At 39.8% G+C, this 21,219-nt stretch overlaps 1 protein-coding gene across 16 annotated transcripts in view; it reads right to left on the reverse strand.

Annotated features, from left to right (window-relative positions):
- The window catches only part of TENM3 (teneurin transmembrane protein 3), a 1,383,253-nt gene that overhangs the window by 599,281 nt on the left and 762,753 nt on the right, over positions 1-21,219 (reverse strand). For all 16 annotated transcript variants that reach the window (XM_072123399.1, XM_072123501.1, XM_072123484.1 and 13 more), the window contains one exon: positions 19,239-19,536. In XM_072123399.1, coding sequence (XP_071979500.1) covers positions 19,239-19,470 — 232 coding nt within the window. In that variant the 5' untranslated portion in view covers positions 19,471-19,536. The remainder of the gene's footprint in view (positions 1-19,238; positions 19,537-21,219) is intronic.

Raw genomic sequence — 21,219 nt, forward strand, 5'->3', positions numbered from 1 at the left:
TCCCCTGTTGCCCTGTTCTTATTCTTATGATTGAACTTGATATATGTCTTCTACGTTGGCTCCTCTACAGTATACAAAGATAATGGAGGAGCTATGGTTGTCTTAAAAGTAGGGAACCTAACCTGCAAGGAATGTTTGACCAAGCTTCTTACTTATTGAATATTTAGTAACTTTTTATGGATCACATATAAAAAATTTGATGTCCTCTATAAAATGGGTAATAATGAGGAATCATGTTTATTTGCTTTTACCTAACATTGTTACCCTCCATAGGGCAGTAAAGCACTTTGATCAAATATTTAGAAGCTACTGATTCTGACACATTAAAGGTGAATTGTGAATACCTTTTCAAAAAACGCAGAATCTGTATATTTCTGTAACGTGTTTTGTGATACCAAGACGCCACTTGTTGGATTTGTCTACTTTGTAAATGAAAGCTTATGTTGAGATATAAAACCAAATCTATAGCATAATATCACTGAGGAATGTGCCTTCTTCACGTCAGCGGTGGCCATTGCTAATTCTTATTGTTAGAGCTATGGACTGTGTAAATCCAGTGGTATTTCTGCATCATTGTGTTAATGCAGTTGAAACCTTGAGGACGTTAAACAATTGAGGAAATAAAGCAGTAATCTATCATATGCGATTTCTTAAAGGTTACAAAAGCAATATTAGCCACATATGTAATTGGCAATTTAGCCTGAACATGCATTGGATAACATTATTTTCATTTTCACTGTAGTGTAAATTCGGGATTTAAAGGCCAGTCATGTTGTGGTTGCTATAGTTCAGACACTGAGGATGCATAAAGAATATATAAACTGGCCTCCCTCGTAACCTGCTTAAAAAGTACAGTATACGAGCAGACACAGCTGTTACCTGGCCGCTCTTCTTGTTTCCACAACACTATTATTTAGTTTGTATGTATTATGTGTAAGTTGGCAAAACCTGAAAATGTATTTAACTCCTTCTCTCGCTCCAGAGTTCTCCTTAAAGGGGTTTTCCCACAAAACACAAGATAGGGCCTAAGTTGCTAATCAGTGGGGGTCCCAGTGATGAGACCCCCACATATCATGAGAACGGGGGTTCAGTGGTCTGATGGGGGTTACATCAGACCCCTCGCTGCTCCCCGTAATGAGTAGAGCAGGCGGTTGCCCATGGCCGGGCTGAGCCGTTTATCTCTGTGGAGCTGACAGAGATTACCTACTGTTCTGCTCATCTCAGGAAACGACAAGGGTTCTGGCGGGGTACATCGGCCACCCCATTCTCATGATTTGTGGGGGTCTCATCACTGAGACGCCCACTGATGAGTCAGTAAGGCCCTATCTTGTGGATGACATACCCCCTTTCGGAAAAGTTGGAAAACAACCTAAAAAAGGTTTTAAAACCTTCAATTAATGCGTCACGCAGCATTCCAGGTGCAAATTACTCTAGTTTTTTTGCGTATACAGATTGATACAACTCCCTCATAGTTGGGAATGTGAGCTGCAGATAAAAATCCAATTCCCATCTTTGACTGCTTGTATTTCTGTAGCACTTAGAGCCACATTTTCTGAAATTTAAAAGATGAGATTTTTAACTTAAATATGATAGCAAAAGCATGGTTCTGATACCAGATAACTCAAGATATATGCATTGATGTGAGACTTCTCTTCTAGCCTCTTACAGTGATTCATCTAAGGCAAAAAAGTGACTCTTTTAAGCTAATTTGCATATGATTTTGTAGGAAGTTTAGTACTTTTTTAGTACTTTTTGCACTAAAACTAAAATTTCAGCTGTGGATATTCCCGATTTTTCATGCATGCTCCATTACAAGAATTCACATGATTCATCTGCTTGCCAAGATTTTTTATCCTTTCCAAATTGTATTCTGGTGCACATAGTTGCGATATATATTCGATTAGAATTTATAAATGGGATCTGTATTTAAACCTTTATAAAATATTAAAAGTGTAAACATACCCTCTTACTTAACTTACAGTAAGAAACTTAGCACTTATCGGACTTCGAATGCAAATGATAACTGGAACAGAACTCCTTCAATAATCAGAAATCTAACAACTGGAACTGAAAAACCCTTTAAGTCACAGCAATTATCAGTTTTTTAGTGACAGTCACAATAAAATACTAATAGAATTCAAGTTTTCCTGTCTTCACAATCATTGCAGAAAAACTTTGGGGAGGTTTATTAAAGCTCGTATGGCAGTTTTCTGGCATATAAGCCTTGACATAGTGGCAATTACAGCCACACAGCAAGGTAATGTAATTATTTCTTCCTTTACGCCACCCCCATGCCAAGTGAGCATCCAGGGATGTGAAGGGAGCCGATCCCAGGCACGGAGTGGACAGGCACAAGGTAGTCCTACCTTGCATCTGCACACTAGCTAAGCCTGCTAAGCAGGAAGTGGTGCAGATTATAGCTCAATTTAGGCCTGGTAGGACCTGTCTGTACACCGGCCGCTGGAGACTCTAGATATATCCAGCATTGCGGGATAGGTGTGGTTTACATCAAGCGGTGTCACACCAAACTTCCCTTTTGTTCAAGAAAACATTCAGATCTGCTGTATAGATCAGCCAACACCAGCTTGATGATAGTTTCCAGAAATTATCAAGAATATTTTTGAAAATGTTAAAGAAATAATAGAACAGATAGGGTTAAAAATGCTTCAAATTATCTTAATCTGTAGTTAGCTGACTGATATGATGTCTAGATGATATTGTGTTCTGTAATCACAAGATATAAAATAATCTTAAATATTAGAAACCTCTTCTACACATTATGCTTTTCTAAAACATAATCAATGCTTTAATACGTTAAAGCGTCTGGCTCCTGACATAATTCTCTGGACGTCTCTTGTTACTCTCATTTTGGTTTCGCCTCGAGTGTATAACTAAGATAGCCATTAGTGTTTTACACAATTAGCAGAGCAATAAATGCTTGTAAAAGTAACATTTCACTTACCACGCACCACCTTACGTGTAATCCTGTTACTTTCTCTAGAGTCCCAATTACATAACAGAAATCACTTCATATGTTGCCTACGTGGCAGCTATGAGCAGTCAACCTCTAAAGCAATTATTACACGTCATTATTATTACTGCATTAATCACAAATGTAGCAATGGAAATGGTGCGTAAAATATTAGAATGTTGCAATCAAATGTGCAGCCTCCAACTGGTGTTACATACACAGATGCACTGAAGTTAGACATGTCCTAAAATTAGATTCATGAGTATTATTGCTATGTGCTGGTGGCATTTAATGGGGCCGTCAAGAACATCTCTTCACTAGGAAGATTGACCTCATTGACAGGGGCGTAACTTGAGGGGGTGTGAAGAGTGCAGTCGCAACTGGGTACTAGATGCATTGGGCGCCCATATGATGTACCTTTTTTATATGAGAAGACTAGTACTATAAACAATACATTATACTTGGGGGCCTGGCACATGTTTTGCACTGGAGTCCGACACCTTCAAGCTTCACTACTCTTTGAATATTATGAACCTTGATCCAAAAACCAAAAAGGTTCTTTACGTGACCCATGTTATATTGATGAAGCGGTCTCAAAAGTTAAAGGGAACTTGTCAGTAGCTTTGAGGGCACTAAAACCCACTTAGATCTTTATAGAATGGTGTTTAGTGTCCCTAATAGATCTATAGTAACCATACATGGCCATATTATATGTTCAATGACGTTCTGCACAGGCTTTGAGGGTTGTATGAGCAGGTTAATGTTAAAAAGCTATTTATTCCTTTATTTTTATTTATTTAAATACCATTCCACAAAGAGCTAGGTTAGGTTTTGAGTGCCCTAAAGTCACTGAAATGTTTTCTTTAAAGAAAATCTAACAGGAGAAATTGGCCCAACAAATTAAAACGAGCATCTTGTACAGCTTCTCTGAACTAAGCCAGTCAGGCTCTTGTCATCAATGACAAGAGCCTGTATCTTCATTCTTTTTGCATAAAAATGTTAAAGGCATATTCCAGGAATTTGAACATCTGATACAAAAACCCATGATGATATAAAGAAATGAATATAGCAAAACTCAATGTCATTAGTCAAAAAATGGAGCTTAAATAGTTTGATTTTATGATTCACCAAATTTTATGGCCCCTCTAAAGTAGGCAGAGTTAACACCAAGATTGCCGCCAATGGAAACTACAAGTCCCGTGATTCTTTAGTTCTCAGTAACTCCTCCTACCTCCTATTCTCTGCTCCCAGTGATGATGTAACAGACGGTCCTGCTCTGTTACCATATTACTGAGGTGTAACTGTCATCACTGCAAACTTAGTGGTGATCACATGACCTGCCCAGGCATGTGCGGGACATGTGATATGGACATGTGACCAGCAGCCATCTGATTAAAGGGCCAGTAGCATTCTGTAGTCTCCATTATAGTGTATGTCCCCTGCTAAGTGAAGCAAAAACACCCAATTACATATTAGCTTATAATTTAAGGACCCATTTATATATGAATTATGCTAATTCCTGGAATATCCCTTTAAGAATATTGAGACAATACAGTTCTTTATGTGAAAAGAATTTCTTTTTGCCTGGTAACTGTATGTTATCCTGTGTTGAGTTGTATGTTTCTAATGAAACTAATGTAACCCTTAATGGTGTGGCACACACAATAGCTCAATAGAAGTACTGTACATAGTTCTTAGTTATCACTCGCTGTCATTGTAATTCATTTACAAGTTCCTTCATGAAGATAACACATTGGCTTAGCAGACAATGGCATTATTCTCATTTTACTCTGAGATTGTAGATTTGGTCGGGGCATGTTCTGCTCTTTATTTGTACAGTACGCTTCTTGTTTCACTCAGGAATGTGACAAGAAAATCCAGACTTTTGTTGCTGAGCAGTTTCCCTGTCTCCTAGAAGATTACCATCTCATTACATCCAGTTTGACAAAAGAGGTTCTCTATTTTTATAGCTTCTTAATATTTGTCAGGTAGCTCCACCATTATCTGCTTCTTTTGTTTGTATGTTACATTGCAACAGAACTTAGTACATGTATCGACATCTTAAGAACTGACAGTCACATCTCTGAAACCTACAATTCAACACCCTTCTTTGCTCTCATATACTGATGCCAAGATCTCCAGGAATTTTGGAATAGGTCAAATATTTTTGCGTATCCTACATATAATATAAAATATGGGCTACTCTTTGGGAAATCCAAGTCTCTTTCTCTGAAATGATCAAAACACTATTTGAGATTACATAGAAGATCCTTGCCATAGGGAAGATTCTCAGTCAGTCAAAGCAGATAGGTCTTCAAGATTTTACAGAATGTCTTGACGTTGTTCAATATTTTATGACTTTAGGACATTTTAGCCTCACTATAAATTTTAACATTTATTCCCCCACTTCACTCCACTTTGATATTTGCCTTGATGACCTACAGGTCTGTGTATTTCATGGCATTGTCAAGTTGATGAAATAAACTAAAAAAAAAAAAGAAATTATGTAAGACATGGTCTTACTACAGCCAAGCATCCACATAACTGGCAGTTAGTGTTGAGCGGACCTTAACCGCAAAGTTCAGCTTTGTAAGGAACTTCCAGATTTAGGCCACCAGGACCCAAACCTGAACTTCACTAGAACTTCATTTGGGTTGAGCTCAACTCCCCCCCACATTTAACGCTGGCACCAACTGCATGTGTTAATGCCTGTGGAATTTAAATAGCTGCAGCAGCGCACCGGCACTAACATGGCTGTGGCGCTGCACTGTCATTTTGGTGAGGATTGTCGCTCTCCAATCATCAGGAGTGACAACCAACCCTAAAATAGTGTCCCCCAGCCCTGCCTCAACCACCTTCCTTCACAACTATATACTTGAACGTTTTGTAATCTTTAAAGGGAACCTGTCATCTGGTGCCCATTTTCTGTCTCCCACAGGTCTGCATAGGGAATAGTGAACACATTGCTACGCAGTTTTTAAAGGAAAACTGGCTTAAAAAAAAAAAGATAAGTTAGATGAAAGTTTACCTTTCTGTATGCAGATCTGTGTCTCTAGGGAGTGACAAGTGAGGAGTGGGGCAGACATGTATGACTTCCTTAGTGAGGGAAACAACGGGGGGGGGGGGGAATATGGGGGACATGGAAGGTTTTTTAAAATTTGAAATTGATGCATGATGGAACAGTTTCCCGAGGTTTGAGGGAAACCACTGCTCACTGGCCACTCCCATGGGACACGGCTCTGTATACAGAAAGGTAAACTTTCATCTAACTTATCTTTTTAAAAAAAAAAAAAAAAACTGTTTTACTATAAACCTCTTTGGCAATGTGCAGACTATTCTCTATGGGGATATGGGGGAGCCAGAATAAGGGCTCCTGATAACCGGTTCCCTTTAATGTCTGTTGCTTCACTGACATTAAAGGTTGTAAATGGATTGAGATTACAAGACAAACCCAATGTCAAAATTTGGCGTCTTGTTCTTTGAATAAAACCCACTTAACCGCCTTATTATAGACACCTTATTGTAAACACCAAACTTTCTCAGAGGTTCTACGAGCAACCAGTTCAAAGGTTCCTATGGGAGATGTGTCTCAATTTACACAACATATTTTGGTTAGTGTTTGTTTTGCCCTATAATCAATGTTGTCAGTTTACACACCCAATAAGGGCAAGGCATGGCAATTCTTTGGCACAATGGTGGCTAGAGAAGTAATTCCATGCATTCAGTTGAATGATATATTAATAAAAAAAAGTTGGAGCTGGTAGAAAAGTTTCCCTTAAAAATGATGCATCTAAAAAATGGTTTTCCTGTGAGAGAAGTTAATACTTGCTATGGCCTCGTTCCAGATCTGCTCATGCATCAGAAAATCTCAATTAATAAACAAAGCAGAAAGCAAATACCATCTGAGTTTATTGCTTATTTAAAGCATTAAAATATTTGCTAAATAAAAAAAAATTGGCAACAATTTAATAGAAACACCCAGATATTTTATGGATTAACCTTAGAAATCAGCAACAGCCACAAATGTACGAAAATGATTGAACCAGAAAGACTCAAGGTCACTTCACTAAAAGAAGTAAAACATCGGTATGGAGCCAAATATGCATTCTTCTTCTAGATACAAAGCGTGTGTTCGCTACATACTGGAGATTGCTTAGAGCGCACATTCATAGAGAAAAGATTGCTGAAAGCTGTTGTATACATTGTCACCACTTGTAATAACTTGTAAGTCCTTGATAAGCATTTAGTAGGTCTGGGGTCTTGTGAGAAATATTAACTTCTATTATGGAAAAATCACTTAACGAATGCATTAAAAAAAATGAATACATAAAAGTGACAGTAAATTTCTACCGATTTCTTCTTCTTTGCTAATGACGTTGACACGCATTCTAATGTGCAGCATATACAATAGAGTGACCTTGAGAAAATATGCATTTCTATGTGCTTGTGCTTGAGTTTTGGAAATGCCTTGATTTTCCATATCTGTGAGGTCCCCCAGACTCCCCAGAAGCCGATGTGGTAATCTGTGGTCTACATGGTAGTGGTGCTTCAACACAAACAGGAAACACTTAAAGGACACCTGTCATCAGGTCTGTGTCACTAGTCCTGTTACTACTACCTGTTGGAGCAGCTTACAAGGATCCCATCACAGCCTTTATCTAGTTATTTCATACATTAATCATTATAAAATCATCTATTCTTTAACATGTAAATGAGGCTGGTCACATGGTTAGAGGCAGTGATGTCACTCCTGTTACCCCTCCCCTCTCCTCCCCCTGCTCATGTCTGTGTGTAATGTATAGTAAAGCATGGCTAGTGTGTGTGCTGCATCTGCTGACATGCTGCATCCTCCTAATACAGAGGTGAGAGACACAGACATCAGCTACACATGAACCTGACATGTTCTGCTGTAACATGGCTGCCTGGAGCTGCTGTATCTCTCCTACACACACACATGCACACACAGGCTGCAGGGGGCGTGGCCACCAGCACCAGGAAGCACATCATTATACAGCCTCACATCATTATACAGGCTGTCAGTCATGCACTGGGGGTGTGGCTGTGCCTCCCACTCATGAATAGAGTGGACAGCTTGAATATGATAATGACTCATTGGACATTTCACAGGTCATTTGCATACAGCTTTAGGACCTCATTGCTTAGGTTTACAGGAATGTAGAGGGACAACGAAGGGATAGAGGCAATGCTCTCTAATGGCAGTTTATGAAAATATATTTAGTTTAGGGGGTTATTTTGCCTGACGGGTTCTCTTTAAAGGAAACCTACCACTTGTAGTGGCAGGTTTCCGATGGAAATACCGGGCACCAGCTCAGGGTGAGCTGGTGCCGGAGCTTATTTTAGTTAGTGTTTTAAACCGCGGTATCGCGGTTTAAAACACTTTTTAAACGTTATAGCCGGCGCAGGCAGGTACGTGCTCGGTGCTTACCGTGCACGCGGCTCTCATTCACTTCCTATGTAGCCGCGCGCATGGTAAGCGCCGAGCGCGTACCTGCCTGCACTGGCTATAAAGTTTAAAAAGTGTTTTAAACCGCGATACCGCGGTTTAAAACACTAACTAAAATAAGCTCCGGCACCAGCTCACCCTGAGCTGGTGCCCGGTATTGCCATCGGAAACCTGCCACTACAAGGATTTTGGAGACTATATTGATAATTTATTAGTAGAATTATACTGTATTATACCGTATAGATTATACTGTATTGCCTGGCATAGGGAAGAACTGTACCATGGCACATGGCTCCTGCTGTAGTATATAAAGGAACCTATATTTGGCATTTTTCTTAGCTGTAAAAATAGACTTCCTGCACATGAAGGTACCGATTCTCAGTCATGGAAAATTAAGGTTTTCTTCCGTTTTTCCTCAGTCTGTCATCCATTTTTCATTAATTCTCATAAACTACAGTAGTGCATAAGTGTTCTGTGTAAAGCAGTCCAGACTAGTACTAGGACCTACTCTACAGATAAGTTTAATGGTCTGTTAATATAAAAGCTGTGTGCACTGCTCCATTATATATTGTCATTTAGTGCAGCCACATGTCATCCAATCTAAAAATGTGCATATAATCTTATATATCATTGCCTTGTACTCATACGTTGGCACATTTATCCTGATGCTGCCCCTGCACTCCCCCACAACATGCACCGGATATATCAGGAGTCTCCGGCCTCCTGATAAATCCCTTTAGCCAGGGCACTTCTACGCTAGGCCAAGCAGTTCAAAGGCACAGGGCAGCAATGCACCAGCCCGGTGCACAGAATGGCACCTCCCTCTCTCCACCCAACCAGCGCAATGAAAAGAAAAGCACAATTCCCAGATCTGTGCCAGGATTTGCGACTAAATCCCGGCTTGTATGCCTGTTTTCAGGCATACAAGCTTTGATAAATGTGGTCCATAGTGTCTTTACTATGAATATGTTGGAGACTGTCGCATAATAATACAGTGGGGGTATTCATCAGGGCTTCTGCACCATGTCAGTGGCATCGAAGCCCTAAAAAAATTGCAAATGCTACCTGATTGCTAGCCTTTTTTGATTATACTCCCTTTTCACCACCTCCACACAAGCGGGACAAGGAGGGACCTGAAGGAGTTGCACGGGTAGCCTGGGGGTGGGCACAGCTTGCGGGGAGTGGATCAGCGTTCCTGTCCCCACACCTGGAAAACATCAAGAAGCTGGAGCCTGTTAATTTATCTGGCTGCTCCAGTTGCTCAGCGTGGCCGACGCATTCATGTCGGTGTATGATAAATAACCCCCAGTGAATCTATTGGAGTTCATCTGTTGTATCTACACTAGCGCATTTATGTCTTGTGTTATACAGTGTATTTCTATTCTCAAAGTCAATAAATACACTATCGTTATGCAAATTTACTTTACAGTCTAGGGGGTGGGGGGACCGTTTTTATCATGTTTGCTGAAGTTTGTAAAACAACCGGAGCCTCTGCCCCTGCTGCAAGTCTCCACCTTCTCCTGACCGGAATTACATCCCGGCCGGTGACGGAAGAGCCAGGGGGAGGAGAGAGTGGGGTGTGTGCTCTCTCCTAGATCCCTTTTTTGTTGTTGGACTGACAAATAATTTTCCCTCTGGGGATTAATCTATCTATCTATCTATCTATCTATCTAAATCCAAAAAATTGAGGCAGCACTCCAGATAGTGAATGGAAAAACGGAAGGGTTTATTCCAAAACCGGCGACGTTTCGGTGTGTATCACCTTTTTCAAGCCGAAACGTCGCCGGTTTTGGAATAAACCCTTCCGTTTTTCCATTCACTATCTGGAGTGCTGCCTCAATTTTTTGGATTTATATACTTGTTAGTCTTCTACCAGGACTGCTGAGTCTTTGCACCCCCCCTTGCTAGGGGTTCTTTCTTGACACTGTGCTGCTGTGAATTTTTTCTTTTCTATCTATATATCTATCTATCTGTTTCCTGCATTTGCAATAAATGTGTGCAGTACCTACATATGCATGTACATATATGCTTACATACATACACAAAGAGGGTCATTTATGTTAGGTTTTTCTACTTTATTTTCTCTTATATTTACAATTTTTTGGCCAACATTTGCAACTTTCCAATTGCCTACCAAAGTTAGCCCAGCCTAGCTTTGCCTAGCAAAATTTTTCACTATTGCGCCTGATATATATTTAAAATCCAGATGTGGGTGTATAACAGGGACACAATTTGAAGCAAATTGTGGTAAAATGGTGCAATTTAGAGTTTAGAAGGGGTTGCAAAATAATTAGCAATTTTTTTGTGACTTTTTTTCAAAGGTGCAAAAAAACAACAGACACACATGGCTAATATATCAACCTCTGACATAAATGAAACAAATCCAAAACACAGAAAAAAACAAAAAAAGACACTCTCAAATGCCCAGTCTAAAGATACATGACCCCCGAAGGATATAAGCAGCATCTACCTACTTACTTTGTGCATAAATTGCATTGACACACAATTTTTCCTATACTCATATACACACATACATTTTCCATACACATACATCTTCCAAACACAGACATACTGTACAATACTTGCACCGAGCTGTAATATTTGGTACGCCAAGCTCATAAACATGCAGGAAGCTTCAATCTCACACTGACTTACATCTCTGCCTAAGAAAAATCTCCATTACGGCAGCACTAATTAAAGTGAATGTGCTTTATCAAGAAGATCTTCATCTCCCTTTCATTATACTTACTCATCACCACCCATTAGTTGGCAGTGATAAAGATTCTTTAGGTGTATAAGGACTATTTTCCCAGTGGTAATTTTTTTCTTTGCCTAAAGGAAGACACTACATTTAACAAGTATCAGCGAGCAGGTTTTTAAAATCCCATTATAAACCCCAAAATGTATTGTCTAGAAATCACTAAGCTTTACTCTAATTCTAACATTGTGAACTAATGAGATCATGATAATACGATACTTCTGAGAGCAAATGTAACAAAGAGAAGAATGAATGCACTGTTATCTGATGAACATTTATTAAAGTGAAGCTCCACCAGGGAAGCATGTTAGATATTCTACAAGGAATCACCTTACAAAGTAGGCAAGACATGGGCTTGGAAGAAAAGGTCCTACACCAACTTTTCACCATCCTAAAATACTTTGTGGGGATAAAGAATGGGAAAATAATACTGTTACCAAAATCCATTGCCATTATCAAACTTAGAGTCATGAGAAAACAGGACTAACTGTTGCTTTCAGAGGTAACGTGAAGATTGTCCAGTTGACCCTTGACATTGCACATGGTTATCATAGGCCCCTGAGCAGGTGCTCGACCATAGAAATCCATCCCAGAAACGTACGATTCTGCTGCAGATATCACTTTCAAAGGCAGCCGGTGACTCTGAAGTAAGGGAGGTCATATTTATGCGACACTCCCTTAAGCAACTGTGGGTTTTAGTGATATTCTGCTTCGAGGTTTAGAAAATTATTCTAAAAAATTGCAATGTTCAATGCTCTATTATGTGAGGGACATTTCCCAATTCTCCCTCTATTACTGTGGAGAAGAAGGAACATATTGAGAAGAAAAGAAGAAAAACATTCTTGGTGACAATGGGGCTCATTTACTAAGAGTCTAAATGCTACACTTTCGTCGGGTTTCCCGAATATTTCTGATTTGCGCCGAATTGTCCCGGGATTTTGGTGCACGCGATTGGATTTTGGCGCATCGGGGGGCCTGGCCGTTGGACAACCCGAGGGATTCGGGAAAAAATTTTAATTTAAAAATCGATTTGTGTCACAAGATCAAGCACTCACATGCACCGGGAAGAAGAAGGTGAACTCCGGCGGAACTCGCCGCAGCAGCGACACCTGCTGGATATTGGGTGCACGACCTTAGTGAGTCCCGGCAGACCGAATCCTTGTCGGACAATGCGTTGCGGGATCGCGACTGGACCGGGTAAGTAAATGTCCCCCAATATGTTATATGACTTGTTATAATTCATTTTAAAATATGCTGCCTATGGAAATTTTTGGGAAAACCTGAGTACATTTTTATTCAAACGAGTCAAGAGTAGATTATTGGATCATCATCCCAAGGGTCATGTTTCGTTGCAAAGACTAGAGATACCCATACACATAGGTCTATGATAGGAATTTAATCTTATGTGAGTAGGAACTTTCTGACCATACCCTGAGGGTAATGTAGAATGTTAACATGCTTAATCCCTTGTCCCCAAGGAATACAAAATGATAACAGAGGTGCCATATCTTGTCCCAGATGTGTCCCTCCCAATATGACAAGTCGTGTATTTAGTCTAAAGTAGTCTGCTATTATGTATTTAAAAAATTGTTTAAAAAAAAGTCTTCACTTTCAGAAAACACATATAGTAAACTTTCACAAATTCAGAAGTGCTGTAGCTGCAAGGTGTTATTCTATCCTCCTGAAACCTTGACATTATGGTGTTGATACAGTAATAATCTGTTACCACCTCTTGCCGATCTGTCCCCTTATGCTAAAAATAATGTGTGATTTCTGCTTAAATTGCCCATTAAATGATCAAAAAGTAAGTGAAATAAATCAGAAGTAATGTGTGCCGCATGTACATAAATAAATAGCACTTGGAGTTCCTACATTTCTGTTCCAGCGGTTGCCATGTGTAGTGGTGCAGCAACTGCATGTTTATTAAGGTAGTAATAAGCCAATTCATCACATAGGAGCCAGGACGCAGTAAGAACTTACTGGAACACACACATTCTGTATATACTGTTGGTTGTGTAAACTTTCGTTTACGGGACATGCCTGGGTGTGCTGAACCATAAGTGATGAATAAAAGGAACATGAAAGGTAAGATGGTGACCCTCTATCCCTCTTACCCATTGCCTAAGGTGTAGGCTTACCTGAGATGCTCTTTTTAAAGAGCCTCAAATTTTGTATCCTAAGTCTGGCCACCCAGCAGTCAAAACTGGAGCTGGGTTAGCACCTGATAACTACCAATGGGATACCAGAGGATGGACTGGACTGGCACCAGACTAGGAAATGTTAGAAGATTTTAGGTGATCTCCTTACCTTAAACACTGATGAACACATAAGACCTTAACCCATTCCCTACTTTGGCGCCAGTCCAGTCCATCCCCTGGTATGCCATTGTTGACAGACTCATTGTTCATCCCTGCTGAAGTCACCCAAGACACTCGGAGCATGCATGGATGATTGTGCCATTACAGAGATGGAATCATCAACGTTGCTAGCGCTAATGACACTTTATATTTAAGGGTTCTCTTCACTGTTTGGCACCACCCCTTTACAAAGATCCCTGGCATTGATATGCAGTTAAGTCGCTACTGGTCTCATGCACTTTGCTTCCTACCTAGCTATTGCTTACATTGGGTATGTGTAATTTAATATGTCACATTATGTAACTTTTTGTCCTTTGAACTGTGATTGTATAATCTCTTTACCTGACACAATGGGGCTTATTGACTAAGGGTCCCGGGGATCGCACTTTCTTTGGCTTTTAGGGATTTGCACTGCTGCGACAGCTATTTAGAAGGGGATTGTGCAACTGTCATGCGACAGAAATCGGGGGCCGGGCCGTCGGACTATCCGACGGATTCGGACTCAGCACGGGATTTAACTTTAAAATTGTGTCGCAAGCAATGCACTTACATACACCGGGTAGAAGAAGGTGAACTCCGGCGGACCTGAGCGGGGAAGCGACACATGCAGGAAATCGGACGCATGATCTTTGTGAATCGCTGAAAAATTCATTCTCATTGAACAACGGACAGCGGGGATGGAGCAGGATAAGTAAACGTGCCCCAATGTCTGGTCGTTCCCATATTTCTGCGGATATGTCTCTGGACTTTTGAATGGTTGCAATTTTATGAATTGTCTTTAATAAAGATTTAGATTTTATTGTACATTTCATTGGGTATGCTTTGTGATTGAATCCAACTCTCAATTCCTAGAGAGGTTCGTTTGCATATGAAAGAGGCTTAAGCCAATATACATAGATGTATTGTGGGTTATATGTTATAAGGCAGCCTTGTTGAAATAGTTCTATGGCTTCCTTTGAAGCTTTGCTGTGACTATGATGAGTAGTCATAAAAGTCATAAGCCTGGCTTTACATGGAGTTAACCTAGCAGTGGTTATATGTTTAATCCACTACTCCTGAGTGATGGGAAAAGGCCCCTAGCAATTTTAACAGCACAAAATAAAATAGCAAAACTCCCATTGCAATTTTTTTTGCCACGTTTTGATGCTCAGTAATACTTTTTGTAAGTTTTGTGTAGCTGTGTGTCATCCTATCTACTTTCCGTGGTGTAAGTACCAAATGCCAGAGGTTTTCCTTGAAGCAGATTATATACGATATTGCTGATATATAGTGATGAATAACGATGGTATGAATTGGTCACCGCTTCATAGCTAAAAAGCTATAACAAAAATATAAAGTTATACTGCATTTGTAGTCTGCTCACATCTGTCCAAATCCACTTTTTAGATTTTGGCCTTCACCCTTAAATATTTTCCATTCAGACCAATCTTCAGTCTTTAATCAATCAGCTTCTCTTTTTATGATTTTCATTACCCTTCCAAACCTCTGATTCAGCCACATTTTTATTTCATATTCCTGTAATTTCAAAACTTGACTGCTTCAGCTGTTATTCTCCAGGTTACACTTCTATCCTACTCGCGCTAGCTATGGACTGATATATACATTTTTATTTTATTTGAGCAATGGTTTGTTAACAAGTATGCAAAAAAGTTTAGTTTGCAACTGACAAACTATGGACTACCCTCAGATAGAACCATCACTAAAAGCTACAGTTCGGGACACACGGGGACGGGATGAGAAGGTACGTAATAGGTAATCTGATGGTAATGTCCTTAAATATCTCGCCGCTCCTGCACACCTTGTTCCTGGCCACACACACTTTGTAAAGTGAAACATGTTTTGCAAAAGGAAAATAAAGTCGCAATTTGAATGGTTTGTGCCAGAAATGTTAACTTTTTCATCTTTTTGTAATGTATGTGTGGGAGGCAGGATATAAGGTAATTTACCAAAATACAACGATTCATAGTTCTACACCAGTTTCTTGATATGTAAAGTGGAGCCTCATCAGTCAGAAATTCCTGATCATAAAATGGCCGCAGATGGAGGGTCATGTGATCTTATCTGTCCATGAACAGGGTGATTGTTTATGGACAGCTAGAGATCACATGACCCTCCATTTTATGACAGGAATCTCTGGCTGAAGAGGTAAAAGACAGGAGGCTTCACATATCAAGAAAGCAGAGCAGAAATATTAATAGATGTATATTGGTAAATTACCTCATATCCTGCCCCCCCCCAACTTACACACACATTACAAAAACATGAGGTAAATGGCCAATCCCTTTAATTTAATCGTATTCTGTGTGACTTGCATGGAAATACTGCACAACTCAGATAAAGACAATGAAATGTAAGGTCTGTTCACACGTGGCACATATTACAATAGCAGCAACGTTTCTGACATTATACTGCACATTGCTGAATAAAATCTGTGTGGTGTCTGCACAAGTGGCGCTGGCTCTAAATCCGCATCATCTTTATATATTTAGAATTTGTAGCTTATTTTGATGCAAATTCCATGGCAAAAGATATTTTGTTTTCATTGCCGTCTTAAAGGAAACCCACCACTTGAAGTGGCAGGTATAAGAGGGAACTACCGAGCACCAGCTCAGGGGGAGCTGGTGCCGGAGCTTATTTTTGTTAGTGTTTTAAACCGCAGTATCGCGGTTTAAAACACTTTTTAAACTTTATGGCCAAAGCTGCTTCGGCGCAGGGAGGAACTCGCTCGGCGCACCATGTGCGCGACCGTGCCCGCGGCTCTCATTCACTTCCTATGTAGCCGCGTGCACGGTCGCGCGCATGGTGCGCCGAGCGCGTACCTCCCTGCGCCAAAGCAGCTTCGGTCATACACAGTAAAAGTTTAAGTAGAAACGATCTGTCCCCAAAAACTAATAGTTAGCAGGGTTTTGTCGCTCATTTCTCGCACCTTCAAAAATCCATAACTTTTTCAATTTTACGTGTACAGACCTGTGTGAGGGCTTATTTTGTGCGTAACAAATTTTACTTTCCCGTAATGTTATTTATTTTAACATGCCGTGTAGTGCGAAGCTGAACAAAAATTCCAAATGTGGATTAATTGAAAAAAAAAACAGCACGTGCGTCACGTTCTTGTGGGCTCAGTTTTTACGACTTTGACTGTGCGCTCCAAATTACCAATTGGTTTGGTGCGATCGTGGTGATACCAAATTTATATAGGTTTTATTGTGTTTTAATACATTTTCAAAAATTAAACGAATGTGTACAAAAAAGAAAAAAAAAAAGTTTTGCCATCTTCTGAAGCTAATAACTTTTTCATACTTTGGCGCACAGAGCTTTGTGAGGTGTCATTTTTTGCGAAATGAGCCGACATTTGCATTGCTACCATTTGGAAGTCTGTGCAACATTTTTATCATTTTTTATTCCATTTTTTATGTAATGTAAAAAGGTGTAAAAGTCACATTTCGGACATTTGGGCGCCATTTCCCGTCTCGGAGGTCACCGCCGGCTGTAACCGTTTTTATATTTTGATAGATCGGGCATTTTGGGACGCGGCGATACCTAATGTGTCTGTGATTTTTACTGTTTATTATGTTTTATATCAGTTCTAGCGAAAGGGGGGTGATTTGAATTTTCAATATTTTATACATTTTTTTTTTTTTTTTACTTTTTCTAAACTTTTTTTTTCCACTATATCTTAGTCCATCTAGGGTACATTAACTCTAGATAGTCAGATCGCTCCTACCATATACTGCAATACTTCTGTATTGCAATATATGGCATTTTTGCAGCTCACTCATTACAATGGCAACCGATCGCAAACCCCCCCCCCCCAATGACGTTCGGGGGCGCGGCGATCGAAATAAAGATGGCGCCGCGCCGCCGTATTTTAAATGCCGCCGGCGACTTTGCCGGCAACGAAAGGGTTAATAGCCGCAATCGTTGCAAGCACCGACCGCGGTTATTAGCGGTGGGGGTTTGCTGCAATATGCAACAACCCCCACCTCTGTATGAAGAGGACTCAGCCCGTGAGCCCTCTTCATACATCCCCTATACCTCTGCGCCGTAGAGCTACGGCGCAGAGCGTTAAGGGGTTAATAATAATAATTCTTTATTTATATAGTGCACACAGTTTGTTGCAGTATCTATAATTAGAACTACTGTTCTGGTCAGTATTTGCTATCAATATGAAGTTTTACAGATGCTGAGAAGCTAATTCAAAGATGACATTGATATAAATGGGCTATAAGAGTAATGTATGGATATGTAGTTTTGAGTGGTCTCATGGGGATTTGGGTCATGTGGGTTTGGCTGGACCTGGACCGAAAGTCTGGGTTTGTGTACCGTATCCGAACACCTGGATTTTAACATGCATGTGTTACAGCCTTAAATGGGTCCGTTCATTAAGACCCACAATCAGTGGGTCCCTAATATCCCTAATATGCCGCAGGTAAATCCAAAAGCGGCATGCACACCTCCATTTTCTCTGGGATCTTATGGCGACAACACCTTTAGGGTTGCTTACCGATTTGGTCCACCGCCAAACTCTAGTACCTAAACCCGAAATGTTTGGCATGGACCCGAATATTGTGGTTTGCATTCATCATTACTCATGAGTAAAAGATCCTCTTTGTAGTGGCTCTCCAATTTGACCAATACAGGACAGTCTACAGTGTGTTCCTCTATTAACATTGAATATTATCAGAGGGTAATTATAAATGTAAAAGAAAATCTACCAAAATCAAGCATGATAAACCAGGGACCCTTATTCATAGATCTAGGCACTGTGACTGTGGTAATCTTCTTATATTTGTTATCCATAGCCTCTTTTCTTGTAAAATCAACTTTAAAAATTATGCAGAGACAAAAGCTTCATAGGCTGTTAGACTATCTCACTCTCCCTATCTGCCCCCTCAGCACTCCCACCTCCCTCTGCCTCATGTAATCTCTCGGCAGCAGAGAAAGTTTCAGCAGTGGGAGGGGAAATTGTGTGTTGGACACATCATTTTAAAAGTTTATTTTATAAGGAAGGAGACTATGGATAACAAATATAAGAAGATTACCACAGTCATGGTGCCTAAAGCTGTGAGTCAGTGCTCCTGGTTTTTCACACTTGATTTTAATGGTAGATTTCCTGTAAAGATCAAATGGGGGCAGCACGGTGACTTAGTGGTTAGCATTACAGCCTTGCAGCACTGGAGAAATGAGTTCAAGTCCCATGGTCAACATCTGCAAAGAGTTTGCATGTTCTCTCCATGTTTGCATGGGTTTCCTGCTTGTCCTCTGGTTTCCTCCAACACTCCAAAACAAACTGGTAGGTGGATTAGTATGAGCCCCATTGGGGACAGGGAACGATTTGGCAAAAACTCTGTGCAGGGCTGCGTAATCTGTGTGTGCTATATAAAGAAATTATTATTATTTAGAATTAATGCTTGTAAAATATGTATATGTTTAGAATAATGACTTCAGAGAAGATAAGTTTTAATCTATTCCATTTTTATATTTGCATATTTTTTGTCACACAGTATGTAATGTTATTTCATTGTAGAACATCTGATCTGGTGCCATCTGAAAAGTTTTAAACTTTCTTTTTGCAGACAAGCGGATGTATAAAAAAGCCAAATATATCTTATTTTGTGCAATGGTCAAGGTTGATCCTCAGGTTCTAAATTAATAAGAGTATAAATATACATGACAAATATAGGAACGTACCTTGTCTGGTATATTCATCTGCTTCTCTGTGAACCAGGTCTTTCACCCGGTTTCCATAGAGCAGCCGTGAAGAATCATGATCAAAAGCTTTCAGGGTTTCACTCGAGCTGTACGATTTTTGTGTAGGCACTCTACAGTCATCATTGTCCACCGAAGAATTTGTGTAACGTCTTTCTTTGTCTCGCCGGCTCTTTGTCAAGGAACAATAAGGCCTACGTTCTTTTACATCCATATTAGGTTCATTCTGTGCCCACAACAGTCCAACTTACTTGAAAATTGCTTCACACTCTTGATTTGTCTACACGGGAGACACAAAAGCAAATAGTTACTCAATAAAGTAACAAATCAAATGACCATGCCTGCCATATACAAACTGTTGTGATGTTTTGGGATCTGATAGAAAATGATTGTCCTCTATATTCAGCCTGACGTGGTACACAGCGCTTACAACTCGGACATGAATAGGAGATTCTGCCTTTGTGGGGCAATACAAAAGGGAAAAACACATTTTAAAAAATAAGGCCTCGATAAAGCGTTAAATCAGGTATGTGAGTATTCAGAATAGATAAAATGCTAATGTTCTACAGTTTATCTTTCTATATTTCCAGATATATTTCTTTGGAACATCCATTTTAAAAGTTTTGGCAGTAAGACAATAAAGGAGGCTATCCCATCAGAAGTAAAATTGTCCAAACCTGAGCGGGCAGTTAAAGTTAACTGTTTAAAGTCACCATTTAAATAACTGCATCTGGGCATGAGCCGGCACTAGAATGACATGGGGTTGCGAGCCGCCATTTTAGGAAAGTTTGTTGCACCCGATGACATCATCAGGGAACAACAATCCTCCCCTAAATGGCAGAATCCAGCGCTGCCGGCAGATTAGTGGGTGCTGTAGTCTAAGCTGCCCTGGAGACTTTTCCAGTGCATTTAAAGATTCTACATGTTAATCACGTGGTTGTTTAAGTGCCGTTCTGCGTTGTGTGACTCAGATCCAAAAAGTTCAGTAAGAACCCAAACTTCGCAGTTGGGGTCTGCTTAACACAAATTAAACTGATCCACTGAATGTCTTTGAGACTGGGCTGAGCCTTCGTCATACAAGCTGGGTATTTGCTGCATATTACACAAACATCCACCGGTTACAACCACGATCAGTGCTAGAACAATCAGTCCTGGTGTTAACCCTTTGAAAAGAGCTTGTGTCATTTAAGTTCTGTTACAATGTGCTCTTACCATGAGTAAGGTTTAAGTAATTGCCGAAACACGTAGGCCCTACTGTACAACATGTACAATTTTTAATGATGACAAAATAAAGGAAAGAATTATTATTTTATCTGGATGTGCCATGGAACTCTTCTTTTTTTGGATCCTATAAAAATTTGGTATGAAAACAAGCACTCACACAGCTCTGTATATGGTAAAACAAAAAAGTTATGCATTTTTGAAGGTGGGGAGTAAAAAATGGAACCATAAAAAAGGGCCAAGTCGTTAAGGGGTTAAAGGGATGTTCCTTTACAGTATCCATAGTTCTATAAATATTAATAATTTCATGAAGAATACAAGTATTTACCACAATAGGTATGTCAATGGAGGAGACCATTCTACTATAAACAATACATACTGATAAGTTAAAGTCTTCTAATTAAAAAGTGTCATAGATGTATGGATTGTGTGTTTTGGATTGTGTATGGATTGTGTGTGTGTTTACACAAAAATTGTGCAATGCTGTGTACAGATATATACAAAAACATAGCTGCTTTTTGTTCATTTTCCTTTTCTTTACACAATTATATACACCGCATTATCCAAGTTTACTGCTTTATAGCTTCAGAAATGCAATGTTACTTCTACATCTTTGTATACTGAGCTTTCTTTGTGTCATTTGCAATGTTCACATCAAAGAGAGAGTGAGGAGCTGAATTATCTTTATCAGTTACTGTTGTATGATGTTATCTGCCTTCAGATTTTTAATTAGTGTTTTTAA

The sequence above is a fragment of the Engystomops pustulosus genome, chromosome 1 (assembly GCF_040894005.1).
Source record: "Engystomops pustulosus chromosome 1, aEngPut4.maternal, whole genome shotgun sequence".
Taxonomy (NCBI): Eukaryota; Metazoa; Chordata; class Amphibia; order Anura; family Leptodactylidae; genus Engystomops; species Engystomops pustulosus.